Below are 18133 nucleotides of genomic sequence, written 5' to 3' on the forward strand. Positions count from 1 at the left end.
AAAGGTGGCTCCGTACTCTCTGCAGCCTTTTTTTTAAATGAATGGAGTGGCCGGTCGAGCATGCTTGCGGCTATTCTCTTAATTTCTATGGGTATTCCGGACATAGCCGAGCGCTGTACTCCGTACATTTCAGGGGGCTGCAGGGGCTTCATGGCTCCCACTCTCATGATCGGTAGGCGTCCCAGCAGTAGCACCCCACCGATCTAATAGTTATCCCTTATCCTGTGGATAGGGCAGGGCTTGACAAATTTCCTTGGAATCTAGGAGCCAGCTAAAAAAGTTAGGAGCCAGGCGGAGCCGCGTCATAAAGCCCCTAGTAGGTGTCCCCCACTTCTCCATAGAGCCCCCCCAATAATGCTGTATACCATGTTACATATACCGCCGCTCCGTCCCCGGACCCTATTGACTATAATGGGGACGGGGGTGGAGCTCCGGCGCAGCATGGCAGTTCGCGGTGAGAGGCCGCCGGACTAAAAAGTTGGACATGCAGTACTTTTACCATGCACTGCCGTGCTGCGCCAGAGCTCTGCCCCCATTATAGTCAATGGGGACGGAGCAGTGGTCCGGCGAAACAGCGGAAGGACGGATCCGACAGGGTGAACAGCCTGCCAGATCCATCCTGCCGCAAGTGTGAAAGTACCCTTAGTTCTATAGCTACTGAATGAGACAGAAGGGATGCCTTTAACATATAGATCTCCTTGAGAAGCCAATTTGATCCTAAAGGGTTAATTCAAACTGTAATCTAAACTGTGTCCTGTCACTTCTCTTATCTCTGCTCAGGTCCCTTAATCTTATCACTGCTGCAAAAGCATCAGACAGTCTCAGTGTAAACTGTTCTAGAGTCTGACTGACTGTTCTTTTAACTCAAAGAATGGAATGAGTCACTAACTGTAGGATCTTTAGATTCTTTTAACCTGTGACTCATTCGATTCTTTCTTTGTTAGGCCTCTTTCACACTTGCGTTGTCCGGATCCGGCGTGTACTCCACTTGCCGGAATTACACTCCGGATCCGGAAAAACGCAAGTGTACTGAAAGCATTTGAAGACGGAACCGTCTTCCAAATGCGTTCAGTGTTACTATGGCACCCAGGACGCTATTAAAGTCCTGGTTGCCATAGTAGTAGTGGGGAGCGGGGGAGCGGTATACTTACAGTCCGTGCGGCTCCCCGGGCGCTCCAGAATGACGTCAGAGCGCCCCATGCGCATGGATGACGTGATCCATGTGATCACATGATCCATGCGCTTGGGGCGCCCTGACGTCACTCTGGAGCGCCCGGGGAGCCGCACGGACGGTAAGTACACTGCTCCCCGCTCCCCACTACACTTTACCATGGCTGCCAGGACTTTAGCATCCCGGCAGCCATGGTAACCATTCAGAAAAAGCTAAATGTCGGCTCCGGCAATGCGCCGAAACGACGTTTAGCTTAAGGCCGGATCCGGATCAATGCCTTCCAATGGGCATTAATTCCGGATCCGGCCTTGCGGCAAGTGTTCTGGATTTTTGGCCGGAGCAAAAAGCGCAGCATGCTGCGGTATTTTCTCCGGCCAAAAAACGTTCCGTTCCGGAACTGAAGACATCCTGATGCATCCTGAACGGATTTCTCTCCATTCAGAATGCATTAGGATAATCCTGATCAGGATTCTTCCGGCATAGAGCCCCGACGACGGAACTCTATGCCGGAAGACAACAACGCAGGTGTGAAAGAGCCCTTAGACTCCCTGTACTTGTGTCAGTGACTCGGGCTCAGAGCTGCTAGTGCTTGCCTTGCCTCAGCTCTGATTGGTTGGTGGGCGGGGAGGGGAGGGGCTGGCAGAAGCAGCTTCCACTCTAGGATCAGATTACACTCCTCCCGAGCCCCTCCCCTCCCTGCTGCCAGCATCTCTGCTATTGTGTGCTGTGACGGAGCTGTTTCACACGGTGCTGCCTCCGGACAGAACGGCAGCTCCGCACCCATCGCCCGGGCACCTTTGAAAACGGGCTGACAAATACCCAAGCGCCAGGACTAAATTCCTGGTCGCCATGGCGACCTGGCGCCTGGGATTTGTCAAGCCCTGGGATAGGGGATAACTTCAAACAACCGGAATACCCTTTTAAAGGCTTATTCCCATCTCAGACAATGGGGGCATATCGATAGGATACGCCCCCATTGTCTGATAGGTGCGGGTCTCACCTATGGGACCGACACCTACACCGAAAACGGAGAGGGGAAGGTGGTGGCCGGGGGACCCACCAATCGCTCTCCCCATATTAGTGAATGGGAGCGCACTGCGCTTGCACGGCCACCGCTCCCATTCAGTTCTATGGGGCTGACGGAAATAGCCGAGCCAGCACACTCCACAACTTTCGGGGCTCCCTTCGCTGTGTAGGTGCGGATCCCAGAGGTGGGACCTGCACCTATCAGACAATGGGGGCATATCCTAGCAATATGCCCCCATTGTCTGAGATGTGAAAACCCCTTTAATGTCTCTGCTGTTTCATCCTATATTTTCTACTTATGTGGCTGATAGCGTATGTGGTGCCATTGTTTGGATTTTTTTCAACCCAATTGCCCCCCCCCCCCTTTCCTTAGATTTTTATATTTAGGAACTTCACATCATAACAGAGGGGCAGCCAGTCCACAGAGCTTAAACATAGAAGGAGCAAACCAGTGCGGACTGGGAGAAAGGAATAGCCTGACAAGAGCGACCATGGCCGGCTTCAGCACTGTGCGCTCATGAGGAGGATAGCCCATGGCGTTGGCTAGTGAGTTAGACAGAGAGGAACTAGAAATGTACATAGAATTTGAAAATGGAGGCAGTGGCAGGCAGCTCAGGGTCTTCAGCAGCTCCCCTGGCCAGCTTGATCTCTAGATCTCTCCTCCATCGAGAATCTGGGACTGAATTGGGTGATGGATCTCCCATGCACATCAACCAACAACCACCTTGCTCCAAGATGAACTTGGAGTCACCACTGGAGGATATCCACCAACTGTATGACCGTCACCATGCCAGAGTAGCAGCCTGTATCACAGTAAAGGGAGATGCCAACCAGTTAAAATGTGACCCTGCCTCAACACACGCCCTGTTCCAGAACCCAAAATAAAAGGGCCACCACCTTGGTCGTGTGATCATTGACCAAGCACTACTAGCACTTTATATTTTGCCAATCTCGCACTAAGTTTTCCAGGTGTTTTTTTTCCATTTTCCGGCAGTGCACGTGTGGATTTGTGAACATATAATACACCTGCTCATTATTTCATATGACCAGGACCCCCACCTGTGCCGTCTATAACTCTGGTTGTAATTGCACATGGGCACCAAGACCCAGCACAGTCAAAGATGTGCAGAATCTCCTCTTAAAACGATAGGGGGAAAATGTGACTACCGGAGAGAGATTTAATACTGTTGTGGTCTAAGTACATTTAAACTTCAGGAGAAGCGGCGGCCGGTGATTCATGCTCGTGTAGCTGAATATAACGATTGTATCTGAAGCCCCAGTGCGCCATTCTCATTTCACTCAAAATAAAAAAACAAATGTATCTGTGTCAGTCAGTGCCCTTCCGCTGTACTGCGAGGCATCAAACAGGCGACAATTATGATTGGGAGGTGATTGTGTCAGATTGCTGGAAAGTTTATTGCTTGGCGGCGTGTTTGGCAGTAGCGCATTCCCTTTCATATTACTCTTTATATCATTGTTTGTCTGTGACTGGAATAATCAAATGACATCAAACTGTGTCAGATTCAATTTACAGTATTTTCCACTGATGCCCGAAGGTTTCTTGCTGTGTATAAGGGATTTGTAAATTATACTGCTGCCGTGCAATGATTATTATTATTAATGTTGGACTGTGCAGGTAAAGCTATGTTCACAACATACTTGTGGTGCTCACCATAAAGGCTGGGAAAATCCCCTACGCCAAATGTTTCCATACGTTATCATAGGCTCGGGAGAATTATAAATGACATCTAGGTGCAGTTGGCCTACATTTTAAATTACTGATTGGAAAAAGGTTGTTTTGCTATAAAAGTGGATCCTGCAAAAAATCTACAGTCGTGGCCAAAAGTTTTGAGAATGACACAAATATTAGTTTTCACAAAGTTTGCTGCTAAACTGCTTTTAGATCTTTGTTTCAGTTGTTTTTGTGATGTAGTGCAATATAATTACACGCACGTTTCAAAGGCTTTTATCGACAATTACATGACATTTATGCAAAGAGTCAGTATTTGCAGTGTTGGCCCTTCTTTTTCAGGACCTCTGCAATTCGACTGGGCATGCTCTCAATCAACTTCTGGGCCAATTCCTGACTGATAGCAACCCATTCTTTCATAATCACTTCTTGGAGTTTGTCAGAATTAGTGGGTTTTTGTTTGTCCACCCGCCACTTGAGGATTGACCACAAGTTCTCAATGGGATAAAGATCTGGGGAGTTTTCAGGCCATGGACCCAAAATGTCAATGTTTTGGTCCCCGAGCCACTTAGTTATCACTTTTGCCTTATGGCACGGTGCTCCATCGTGCTGGAAAATGCATTGTTCTTCACCAAACTGTTGTTGGACTGTTGGAAGAAGTTGCTGTTGGAGGGTGTTTTGGTACCATTCTTTATTCATGGCTGTGTTTTTGGGCAAAATTGTGAGTGAGCCCACTCCCTTGGATGAGAAGCAACCCCACACATGAATGGTCTCAGGATGCTTTACTGTTGGCATGACACAGGACTGATGGTAGAGCTCACCTTTTCTTCTCCGGACAAGCCTTTTTCCAGATGCCCCAAACTATCTGGAAGAGGCTTCATCAGAGAATATGACTTTGCCCCAGTCCTCAGCAGTCCATTCATCATACTTTCTGCAGAAGATCAATCTGTCCCTGATGTTTTTTTTGGAGAGAAGTGGCTTCTTTGCTGGCCTTCTTGACACCAGGCCATCTTCCAAAAGTCTTCGCCTCACTGTGCGTGCAGATGCGCTCACACCTGCCTGCTGCCATTCCTGAGCAAGCTCTGCACTGGTGGCACTCCGATCCCGCAGCTGAATCCTCTTTAGGAGACGATCCTGGCGCTTGCTGGACTTTCTTGGACGAAGAATTTGAGTAATAGAGTACCTTAAAATGTATATTTTATTAATACCATTAAAATAATAGGCCCAACGATAAAGGATATATACAACACCTCACTAGGAGGTAACATCTGCCAACCAGAGATGAACTGGTAGGGAATATGATAATAAATGAGCCAGGCGGTGTGTACACTGGCTCACTCAGAGGGTGAGTTAGGAAAAAACAGGGATAGAGATATGGGAGGGAGACAGATGCTGGGTCTCTACCCCTCAATATGTCCCTGTATCCTAACTATAGAACTTAACCCTCTCTGACTGCCCCTAGATGGCCCTCAGACCTATCCATTGACTGCCCAGCTTCGTCAGAAGCAAAAAGACCAGTCACTCGCTAGGGCAGGCAGACAAGAGAAATATAAGTGAACAAAACAAAAGAAAACGTTTTGTTTTGTTTTGTTCACTTATATTTCTCTTATCTGCCTGCCCTAGCGAGTGACTGGTCTTTTTGCTTCTGACGAAGCTGGGCAGTCAATGGATAGGTCTGAGGGCCATCTAGGGGCAGTCAGAGAGGGTTAAGTTCTATAGTTAGGATACAGGGACATATTGAGGGGTAGAGACCCAGCATCTGTCTCCCTCCCATATCTCTATCCCTGTTTTTTCCTAACTCACCCTCTGAGTGAGCCAGTGTACACACCGCCTGGCTCATTTATTATCATATTCCCTACCAGTTCATCTCTGGTTGGCAGATGTTACCTCCTAGTGAGGTGTTGTATATATCCTTTATCGTTGGGCCTATTATTTTAATGGCATTAATAAAATATTCATTTTAAGGTACTCTATTACTCAAATTCTTCTAATCTTTATTTTGGGCGCCATTTATATCTATTTTGTTTGACCAGCATTCACCTTGGTTGTGTTCATTCACTTTCTTGGACGCCCTGTAGCTTTCTTAACAAGAATTGAACCTCTTTCCTTGAAGTTCTTGATGATCCTATAAATTGTTGATTGAGGTGCAATCTTAGTAGCCACAATATCCTTGCCTGTGAAGCCATTTTTATGCAACGCAATGGTGGCTGCACTCGTTTCTTTGCAGGTCACCATGGTTAACAATGTAAGAACAATGATTACAAGCATCACCCTCCTTTTAACATGTCAAGTCTGCCATTTTAACCCAATCAGCCTGACATAATGATCTCCAGCCTTGTGCTCGTCAACATTCTCACCTGAGTTAACAAGACGATTACTGAAATGATCTCAGCAGGTCCTTTAATGACAGCAATGAAATGCAGTGGAAATTTTTTTTGGGGATTAAGTTAATTTTCATGGCAAAGAAGGACTATGCAATTTATCTGATCACTCTTCATAACATTCTGGAGTATATGCAAATTGCTATTATAAAAACTTAAGCAGCAACTTTTCCAATTTCCAATATTTATCTAATTCTCAAAACTTTTGGCCACGACTGTACACTGAGCCGCGCATTTTTATTTTATTTTTGCAATAGAAGTCAAAGAGCAATTGTGCAAGTCTATGGCATGCACATATATATGCAAGCATGGGCGTAGCTAACGGCTCATGGGCCCTTATGCAAGAGTTCAGCTTGGGCCCCCCTTCCCTCTGTGCTTTGTGGCCAGGGGAGCACATAGCCTTCGTGCTGCCTGAGGCAAAAATTGAAATGGCTCCCCCCCATGACAAATTTTTGACTTTACCCCTTCCCTCCAGCCAGAGGTGTAAGTGGACCAGCATGCACTTTCTATAACACCAGTGTCTTCTTATATGGCACAAGGGTCTTTGGGCCCCCTCAGGCTCCTGGGCCCGGTAGCGACTGCTACCTCTGCACCCCCTATAGCAAGTACAGTTGTGTTCAAAATAATAGCAGTCAGACATCACTAACCTGATCAATCACTGTTTTTGGTAAAAATGATATTTCTACATGGCAAATAATTTACTAGCAGGTGTAGTAGAGTAATAGAAATCCAACAGACCCAACAGTCATGACATGCATGCTGCTGATTTTGTGTAATTAAATCACTAATTGAAAGGGGCATGTTCTAAATAATAGCAGTGTGGAGTTCAATTAGTGAGGTCATTCATTCTTTGAAAAACACGTGGCAATTATTGCCCTTATTTAAGGAAGGAAGGCAGCAAATGTTGTACATGCTGGTAACAGTGTATTTCTCATTGTTCAGAAGAACAGCGTACCTTGATTAAAAAGTTGATTGGAGGGGAAAACATATAAAGAAGTGCAGAAAATGATAGGCTGCTCAGCTAAAATGATCGCAAATGCTTTAAAATGGCAACCAAAACCTGAAAAACGTGGAAGAAAGCGAAAAACTACAATTCGAATGAATAAAAGAATGGCAAGGACTCAGCCAACAATCAGCTTCAGGAATCAAAGGTTTAAAGTTACCTGTGAGTACTGTTACAATTAGAAAAAGCCTATGTGAAGCCAAGCTATCTGCAAGAAGCCCCCGCAAAGTCCCACTGTTAAAAAAAAGACATGTGCTGAAGAGGTTACAATTTGCCAAAGAGCACATTGACGGCCTAAAGAGACATTTTGTGGACTGATGAAAGTAAGATTGTTCTTTTTGGGTTTAGTGGCCGGAGACAGTTTGTCAGACGACCCCCAAACACTGAATTCAAGCCACAGTACACTGCGCAAGCATCATGATATGGGGATGTTTCTCATACTACAGTGTTGGGCCTATTTGTCTCATACCAGGGATCATGGATCAGTTTGAATACATCAGAATATTTTAAGAAAAGGTCATGCTGCCTTATGCTGAAGAGGAAATGCCCTTGAAATGGGTGTTCCAACAAGACAACGACCCCAAACACACCAGTAAACCTGCAACATCTTGGTTCCAGACCATCTGTGTTTTGTCTGGGTTTTTTCATTGACCCATAGACTAGAATGGGTGTGAGAGATCTCAGACAAACATAGGGCAGGCTTCCATAAACTTACCACCAACTCAAGAACCATGTAATTTCACAGATGTGTGAATACACACATTAAAATCAGTGGGTACTTGGGCTGTCCGTGGATAACATGGACAGCACACGTCCGTGCTTTACAGATGTGTTAATGAAGCCTGTGTGGTAATGTGAACAGTGCTGGAAGGCGTGTATGTCCTACTCAGGTACCTCAGATGGGTGAGACAACTAAAATCCAGAGAGTTGCAGTAGTCTCAGCAAAGCATAGTTTGCTGAGACAGTTTTGTTTATTAATCTGGGCTGGATTTGAATTGGATTGGCGAGCAGGCTTGGCAGTGGGATCTGCCAATCCACACCCTTCCGGCACGGGTATTTCCTTCAACCTGAGGTGATCGCAGGTGAGGCCTGCTGTAGTCAGGCCGGCATAAAGTGTCTCCCAGTATGTCAGTCTGGGGGAAGTGTGTGTGATCCTGGAGCAGAGGCTCTGTGTGAGTGGTCTTAGCCGGGTTGGCTGAGGGGCCACGGGGCTAGGCGATAGCATGAACTTTGGCGGACGCGGTGACGCCTGTGAAACAAGGATCACGAGGCCAGAGTCGGGAGGACTACTGGGCCACAATCCCCCAAAAGGTATTGAAGTGTCACACACAGCCTGGAGGTTGCTGGACTGTATGGCTGAGGAAAGCCGCATTTGTGTTCCATTTGAGAACAGGGCTCTCTAGGTGAGTCAGGGACACATTTATGTGTTTAGTTGGAGCCTAGCCGGGCAAAGGTTTGTTATTTTGTGTGGATGTCACACATGATAAGTTGAAGCTGCGACTTCGTAACCAAAGCAAGAGTTTGGACATTATAACCGTGTCTGTGAGTGTGACCCCTGGAAAGAGATGATCCCTTACAACAGGCATATGTGCACAGGTGCAACTCCCAAGACTTCCACAATCAAATGGCTTCTATGACGGCCTAAGCTCAGTTCAGGGTCCGTGTGTTGGTGCCATACTACGGATGCTAAAATATGCCTGTATAATGGGCACATCCTATTCATCATGTTTCCGATGGAAGCGCCTCATGAGCACATCATCCCAGGGATGTGACTAGGAAGAGGCTGGAGGGGCATGTGCCACTTTCTCTTGGCCAGAGTATTTACATACTGGCTAGCGTATGGTACTGAATCCTATCCCCAGGGAAAGGAAAGCCTAAGTGTAAGGGTGTCCATACAAATTAGTCTAACGATGATCCACACAGACTTTCACCTAAAATTATTGTTTGTCGGGTGTAATTTAAAGGGAATCTGTCACCTGGTTTTATCATTTTAAGCTGTCACCATTGCCATGTTCAATAAACTGCCTTATTTCCTGCAGTGGTCTTCTTTCTTCATTTTATGTTGTCATTTTGATAAAAAAAGCTCTTTTTCTGTTATGCAAATGAACCTCCAAGGTCCCCAGAGGGGCGTTTTTTCATCTCTAGAGCCCAGTAACGCCCCCTTCAGTGCCCAGCCCGCCTTCATTTGAAGCCCAAGCACGCCTCCTGATCCAGAAATATCCTCCCACAGCCGAGGCAAACGGCGCCGCCTCCTCCACTACGTCATCTTTAACCTTGCAGATATGCCCCGTTATTCTTTATGTCGGCCGCTGGAAATCTGGCGCAGGCGCAGTGCCGCCGACTGCTTGCGCCTGTGCGATCATAAAGCTCCTGAGGGCAACAGCCTCAAAAGTGTCACTGGGCATGCGCCGAGCCCAGTGACGTAATCTGAGCGATGTTGCCTCAGGAGCTTTATGATCATGCAGTCGACTGGTGACATGATGTCCTTGCCTGGAAGGAAGTTGGCCATGTGTAAAATGTACACCTCTAGTCCATGATTGATCTTTCCGTGAAAGAACATTCCAAGAAAAATTTGTCCTTCATCTGGTGCCATTGTTCATGTATGGCCAGTTTAAATGACTGTAACAGCCAACAATGATAATGCCTACACAGACGCCATAGGGTCCTATAGCAAAATTTAGTATGGGTCCCCCACTTCCCCTTCCTCCATGGGGACTTCAACAAAAAAAAAAAATCTTTGAAAGAAAAAAAAAATCAAGCTCAACCTCAGCCACTTTACCTGACTTTATGTTGGAAAAAATGGAGCAGGTGTTTCATAATTATGGCACTCCCCTTATTTTTCAAAGTATTTACACTAAATGCATTGATATATCTCCCTGTGTCTGCTGTTTCCCTCATATATTATAAAACTGCCTGCCTGAAGCCACAATTAGGGGTAGCGATGAGCGAAGTTCTCTAAAATTCGATTCGGTTGCTTCGTCAAATTTTACAAAAAAATTTACTTTGTGACGAATTACTTTGTCATGAAGAGCATTTCTTTGTAAATAGCGGGTGCAATGACAGGAAACGGTGATTGTGGCGCACCTAAACCCCCCCATCACTGAACCCCTCAGATGCCGCCTTCATCACTGATTGCGGCATCTGAGATCCATATTAAAGCATTTACTACTTGCTCATTAAATAAAAATTGTAAAAAATATAAATCATACTTACCTCAACCATTTTGATCGTGAAGAAGCCGTTGCAGCCATCTTGCTTGAGGATCAAGCACAAAATCTTGTGCGGTGCGTGAAGACGTCATCATGTTGGCCGGCGTGGTGACGTTATATGTTACCGTGCACAAGATTTCGCACGGGATCTGTAAGCAAGAAGGCCATGGCGGCCTCTTCGCGCTCAAATGGATGAGGTAAGTATGATTTTTTTTAATTTTTAACACCATTTCAGGTAAAATCAATAAGTTACCACGAAGCACGAGGAAATTCGGCTTTGCGGCAAATCAAATTTTTCCTGAAATTCGGATCGAAGACTTCGATTGGCTCAACACTAATTAGGGGGAGCTCAGTGCAGAGGAATTTATTATTATTATTTTTTTTATCATTGCATTTTACTCATTTTGGGTTAAAAATCATTTTTTCAATTGGTCTTTATTAAAAATGTTCAGCCTTCATTTTCGGTGTATCTGCAGACTATTGTTTTATGTTTTTCAGTGAATCCGTCAGAGAGCTGATCTGATGGCTGGATGTGTGGCCCTTATCTCTGAACACTCATTATAGCTAAATTATTATCAAACAGATTAGAACGTGGCTTAAATGAGTGCTTATGAGCTGTCAGGAGTTCAGAGATAAGGGCTACACATCCAGCCATCAGAGCAGCTCCCTGATGGATTCACGGTAAAACAGAACAGTCTGCAGATACACTGAAAGTGAAGGCTGTAGAACAAAAACTGTTGAAAATTGTTATTAAAGACCAAATAAAAAAATGACTTTTAGCCCAAGATGAGTAAAATCCAATGATAAAAAAAAATTGTCTACAAAGGTGTACATAGCTTTTAAGTTGAGGTGCAAGAGCTGTGGCCCTTTGTGTTGGTCATTTGCAGGTTATAGAAGTGACATTGGTTGGGAAGCTTATGTACCTCTGTTTTAGTCATATAACGTAGGCCAATCTCCACCTTTTCAATCAAAAGTTTTATTTCTCAAATGCATACCAAATGAAATCTACCGTCTTGTGTCTAGAACTCCTATACAGAGCTATGTGTCTCCATGGCAACAGACTACAAATAAAACCTGATGAAACATTTACCTGTGAACAATATATCCCGTTATGTACCCATTTGGTTTCTTTGGTGCTTTCCATGTAACCCTAATGTCGTGTGGGCCAACTGCAAAAAGTACTGGTGGGTCAAGACCTTCCGGTGCTGCTTCTTTAGTTACCGCGAATGTGGGACTGCCGACTCCACAATTACCTATAAGATAAGAAGAATGACTATAAAACTGAACACAATCGCATATTATACAGAAATACATAAAAAAAAATAAAAAAAAGATTTATTAAGGATCACTGAAGTGATACAAAAGATTACTTAGGTCCAAAATCTATTTTATTAGAGGAGGAAGGTCAACGCTTCACACTCAGCGTTAGATGATGAAATAGTGGCCTCCTGCAGTTGCCACTAGGGGGAGCTTACTGTATACTCTTTTTTTTTTCAGTTTAAAGAAAGCTGTAAGCTCTTCAGCTCCCCCTAGTGTTGACTGCATCATATTAGAAATTTAGAAATCCCATAAAGGGCTTGTACATTGGCGTTTTCCAATATTTCAGTCTGTTTTAAAATCCATCTAAAATCTGACCAAGAAACTCCACAAGTCACTATCTTACCATATTGACAAGCTTGTAACCGGAGGGAAAACTCTTCACCCGGGACCAAGTCTTCCAAAATGATAAAGCGTTTTCCTCCTGACGAGTGAATCTGCGCCTCCTTCCTACCAGCGTTCAGCAAAACGTTAAAATCCAAGGGGACGCTGGGGTCATACACCCCTGAAAAGACAGATGTAGAAGGAAGAATTTGAGTTGCACTGATGTAATGACGCATCGACTGCAGATTCTGTGGATAGGATGCGGACCCATTCATTTTAATGGGTCCGCAAAAAATGTGCTGTCCGCATCAGTATGTCCGTTCCGTTGCCCCACAAAAAAAATAGTGCATGTCCTATTTTTTTCTAGTTTGCGGACAAGGATAGGCATTATTACAATGGATCCGCAAAAAAACGGATCCGCAAAACACATACGGTCGTGTGCATGTAGCCTTACACAATCATTTTTAATTTTCAAATGCATCTAAAAAATAAAAAAAAAGTATCAAAGAGTCTTGATTAAAATGAGCATGCGTTTCAGTGGTTACAGACGCCAGTCAAGCCCTTTGGTGCGGATTTACCAAGACTGGCATCTTGTATTCAAGCCCATTGCGCCAAACATATGAATAAATTTGTTGCATCTTGGGCAGTTTGAGCGCCACAACCTGAAATCTATGCTAGTTATGAGCTGCGGTGGAATTTAGCTATACATCGTGGCAATGTTCTGGCATTATATAGATGGGCACGACGGAGAAGCCCCCCCCTCCGCTAAGCCCTGCCCTCTTTATTGAAAAGTGCAGCGAGTGGTGGGTAATCACAAAAAGTAGCAAACAGCAGGATAAAGGAATAAAACCCCAAAATGTACAGTTAGGGCTCATGCACACGACCATAAGTATTGTGCGGTCCGCAAAACACGGATCCGCAAAAAATACGGATCACGTCCGTGCACATTCCATATTATGCAGAACGGAACAGCTGGCCCCTTATAGAACAGTCCTATCCTTGTCCGTAATGCAGACAATAATAGGACATGTTCTAATTTTTTGCGGAACAGACATACGGAAACGGAATGCACACAGAGTCATTTGCATTTTTTTGTGGCCCCATTGAAGTGAATAGTTCCGCAGACGGCCCGCCAAAAAAACAACAAAAAAAACCCGGAATGGATACGGAAACACAATACGTTTGTGTGCATGAGCCCTTAGACACAAGTTCTGTGGCGCCTTACATCCTACTGTGGTCACGTGCTTCCTGGTGTCATTTAAAGGGACACTCCAGGTAAAACATATACACTGCAGAACCTGAGGGGGCGGAGCATGACACAGAGAATCAAAGAACACCATAGATAGAACTCCAGTGTCATGCCCCCCGCCGCCCAGATGAGTCGCAAAACATCAATCCATGACAAAGTCGGCAGGAGCTCCATGTAGAGTTGTGGTGGATTGTGCTATGTATTGCAGAGATCCGCAATCGACATGCAACATGAATCGACATGCTACAGACATAAAATTCATGTAGCAGGTCGGTGACCACGTGGATTCCTTGTGGAATGTTATTCTGGAGCGTGGGGTCAGATTTGGTAAAATCTCACCCACTTTGTTGCTACTGTAAAACGCTGCGTAACTTCCGCTTGCAAAATCTGGATGGAAAAATTGCCATGTATCCGACCTGGGTGAACGGGATGAGGGATACCCGTCTAATCAGTTGGAGCCTGACTGCTGGGACCCCAACCACGGGTTCTGTGGCTCCTATGAATGTTCTTGTGGTCAGTGAGGTCCAACCTCTAAGGCTCTATTCAGACGTCAGTAACGTGTTTTGCGGATCCAGGGATCCGCAAAACACGGACAGCGGCAATGTGCGTTCCGCATTTTGCGGACCGCACATTGCCGGCTCTAATAGAATAATAGAATATGCGGACAAGAATAGGACATGTTCTATTTTTTTCGGGAACGGAATAGCGGCCCCGGAAGTGCGTGTCCGCAATTCCGTATCCGGGCAGCACATCGTGTTGCCCCATAGAAATGAATGGGTCCACAATTTCGTTCCGCAAAATGCGGAAAGAAATTGCGGACGTGTGAATGGACCCTAAGGCCTCTTTCACACGAGCGTGTCCCGATAAGGTCCGGATGCGTTGCGGCAAACCCGCGCGAGTAGGTACCCAATTGCAGTCAGTTTTGACTGCGATTGCGTTCCGTTGTTCAGTTTTTATCGCGCGGGTGCAATGTGTTTTGCACGTGCGTGATAAAAAACTGAATGTGGTACCCAGACCCGAACTTCTTCACAGAAGTTTAGGTTTGGGTTCAAGGTTGTGTAGATTGTATTATTTCCACTTATAACATGGTTATAAGGGAAAATAATAGCATTCTGAATACAGAATATATAGTACAATAGGGCTGGAGGGGTTAAAAAAAAAAAATTAACTCACCTTAATCCACTTGTTCGCGCAGCCGGCATCTCTTCTGTCTTCTTCTTTGAGGAATAGGACCTTTGATGACGTCACTGCGCTCATCACATGGTCCATCACATGATCTTTTACCTGGTGATGGACCATGTGATGGACCATGTGATGAGCGTAGTGCCGTCATCAAAGGTCCGTTTCCTGGGCACAGCAAAGAAGAAGACAGAAGAGATGCCGGCTGCGCGAACAAGTGGATTAAGGTGAGTTAAAAAATGTTAAACATTTTTTTAACCCCTCCAGCCCTATTGTACTATGCATTCTGTATTCAGAATGCTATTATTTTCCCTTATAGAAAATAATAAAGATCGGGTCCCTATTCCGATCGTCACCTAGCAACCGTGCGTGAAAATCACACCGCATCCGCACTTGCTTGCGATTTTCACGCAGCCCCATTCACTTCTATGGGGCCTGCGTTGCGAGAAAAACGCACAATATAGTACATGCTGCGATTTTCACGTAACGCAAAAGTGATGCGTGAAAATCACCGCTCATGTGCACAGCCCCATAGAAATGAATGGGTCCGGATTCAGTGCGGGTGCAATGCGTTCACCTCACGCATTGCACCCGCACGGAAATCTCGCCCGTGTGAAAGGGGCCTAAGACTCTTGTCCTATAGACACAGAATTCAAAAAACTTGCCACCACCACGAATATGTCAACTTCTTTTGTGCTGCTCCTCTGTTATTCCTTCTGGAAATGTATGAATACGCCACTTCCATTCCTCCGCTCAATAATGCACGTGCCTACACAGTCTGACACTGTTGGCACTGATTGGACAGTGTCAGAGTATATCACGAAACACCTTATTGACAAGGGGAAAGGCAGCACCTAGTTTTATTTATTAACTATCAGGGGGAATAACAGAGGAATAGCACAATGCCTAATGATAATGAACACAGGTTGTTTTTTATAAGACAGTCATGTCTCATACTGCGGTCACCTCTCCTGACATGTCCGCAATAGTAACTACTTGCATGACAATTCTCGAGCATCTATTCTTATGATTCTGTGTTGTGCCATTCCTTATTATTCCTGCTAGAAGTTTATGAATGAATCACCAGCAGTTTGCAATGAAGGTTCAGATGGGCGTTTCCAGTTGGGGGGTGTGTCCCTGCACAGTCTGACGTTATCCAGTCAGTGCTGCCAGTGTCAGACTGTGCAGGGACACGCACCCCAAAGGGTAACACCCATCTGAACCGTCATAACTTCTAACAGCAATTATAAAAGAACGGCACAACATAGAGTCATAAGAATAGAGGCTCCAGAACTGTCATTACATGGGGGGTGCAAGTAGTCACTAAAACGGACATGTCATCATGAGAGGGGACAGCTCCTCTTTGAGAAATTGCAGAGCTGATAACTTGTAGGGGAGCTTTGACCCATCTAGAAGAATATGGGGCGTAGAACAAATGAATGTAAGGCTGGCAGCCTTTGTAATATTTAATGTTCCTCCATCCTCCTAGCCAGGTGCGGGGGTGGGGGGGAGGCTCACATGAACCAATGTCTACTAAATGTAAATGGCAGTTCTGTTATTCGGAGTCAGATTCGCCATGAGTGTAATGACAAGCTGCCAAGATGCATTTCCAAGCTGACTAAAGAACAAGGTTTCTGTGCGTTAATATTCCCGGCACAGCAGCTTTCCATAATTTACAAGCCAAAGCTGATAGTTTATTTAACATTTATGAACTTACAATGCAATGAGAAATTCATTATTACCCGTACAAATAAATAGTTGATATTTGACGAGTTCTCCGCTGGAGAAACTGGGACACATGTCTCCATAAATGTTTTCTTTGGCAATAACTGGAGTATAATTTGTCAGCGCATCGGGGAGCTGAATAATTAAAGGGAAACTGTAAAGACTCCGATAAATACAATACATGGGTGGATTGTGGCTTGTTTCATAGAGATCCGGGTATCAGGTCTCCTCTGATAGGAGGCAGGGAGGGATCTCGAATACATGGGGTCACTGGTGATACAGTGTTCCTAAATGTTCCATTTATGAGGCCGTAAACGTCTCACAGGAGAAGCCAATAAAAATGTAACAATGTAATTCAAAGATCTGCTACATTGTAGTTTCTGCAATATCAGGCCATACATACAAGAGAGGGGGCCCCGGAGCAAAAATAAGACCAAGCCACCCATTTTGAAGTTGAGTTTTACCACCAAGGAAAGATTGGAATTGTCCCAAGGATCCTCCTCAATGACCCTTGGGACAAGTCCTCCCCTTCTTTGCTACATTTACTTTTTAGAAGGGAGTTATAAACTAGTTCTTGCAACCAATATGGAGTCGAGCTGGGCTTTCCTCTCTCCACGGGCCCCATAGCAGCCCAAAGGCCTCCTCCTCGAAAGAGCATGTACACGTCCTCTGTTAAAGGGGTATTCCCATCTCAGCCATTCTTGGATGAGATCGGCACACCCATCGTATGTGGCAGCGAGCTACATTGTTTGTCTAGTTTCGGGACTATAGAAACAGTGTTGCTTGCGGTGTTACACTATGGGGCTCATTTATTAAGACTGGTGTAGACCTCTACAAGTTTGGTGCTTCCTACAGCAGGTCGTGCGACAAACTCAAAGCTATGCCAGATCCCTTGCTGGGGTAGATTTAAGCCATTTTCTAGAACCAAAAACTTTCGTAGAAAATGATGAATGAGACAGGCCTGTCGGAAGAGTGGCGAGAGCGGGAAAAAGTAGCAGATTTTGTCGCAAAATGGCTTGCGGCAAAATCTGAGACTGACATAGGTCACAAAAGTGATGTATATCAGCTAATAAATGAGCCCCTGTTTCCTTAGCTCCGATTAGTTTCTATCCAAAACTCTGACCGTGTCTGGCTGCTGCACACAAGGGGTTTCTGATCCCAGCCATGCAAGTCTGAGATGGGAATAAAACTTTTATTTCATCATAATCTTTCTACTTATGATAGTACACAAAATATATGTCATCTATAAGATCTAACAGGTTATCTGTGGCTCATCCCACAAGAAATAGACGTTAGAAACAAGTGATTGGTCGCAAAGCCACCTTTAAATGGGGTTGTCTTCTACTAGAACTTTGGGGCAAAGTACTGTGTTGGAGCCTGGGTCTGATGTTCTGTCTGACCCTGGGTCTGGGTTTGGTTAATGGCTTTTTTTAAACCTTTGTTTGAAGACTGGGTCCATTAGGGACTGAATTGGGGTTATTGGGTCAAACCATTTTTTAGAAGCTTAAATGGTAACGGTTTCCTTTTTTTAATAAATGTGAATATAAGAAACCGTGTAATATATCTCATCAGAGAAAGATGCTTCCATCTCCTCTTAGGTTTTTCTCCTTCACTAACTCTGCTCAGATCCGTCCTTAGTTGGGCTGCCTGATCACTGAAGGACCATATTACATAGAAGTCTATGGAGAGGGGTGGGGAAAGAGGTGAACGAGAAGGGAACAGCTGCTGGGAGCAGGCAGAAGCAGAGAGACTGACACAGAGAGACTGCTGCTGGTTTGTAGGTGATTTGCTGCTGGATTAACATCAAAACTGCTCAGTTCTGTTGTGTGACATCCTCCATTACTGCTACTGGGGGTGTG

General features: G+C 45.1%; 1 protein-coding gene across 1 annotated transcript in view; it reads right to left on the reverse strand.

The window, feature by feature from the left end:
- Positions 1–18133, reverse strand: part of USH2A (usherin) — a 1179609-nt gene that overhangs the window by 170180 nt on the left and 991296 nt on the right. The window contains exons 62-63 of the mRNA XM_040430191.1: positions 12144–12302; positions 11571–11733 (exon numbers count right to left, since the gene is read on the reverse strand). Coding sequence (XP_040286125.1) covers positions 11571–11733; positions 12144–12302 — 322 coding nt within the window. The remainder of the gene's footprint in view (positions 1–11570; positions 11734–12143; positions 12303–18133) is intronic.

The sequence above is a fragment of the Bufo bufo genome, chromosome 4 (genome assembly GCF_905171765.1).
Source record: "Bufo bufo chromosome 4, aBufBuf1.1, whole genome shotgun sequence".
Taxonomy (NCBI): Eukaryota; Metazoa; Chordata; class Amphibia; order Anura; family Bufonidae; genus Bufo; species Bufo bufo.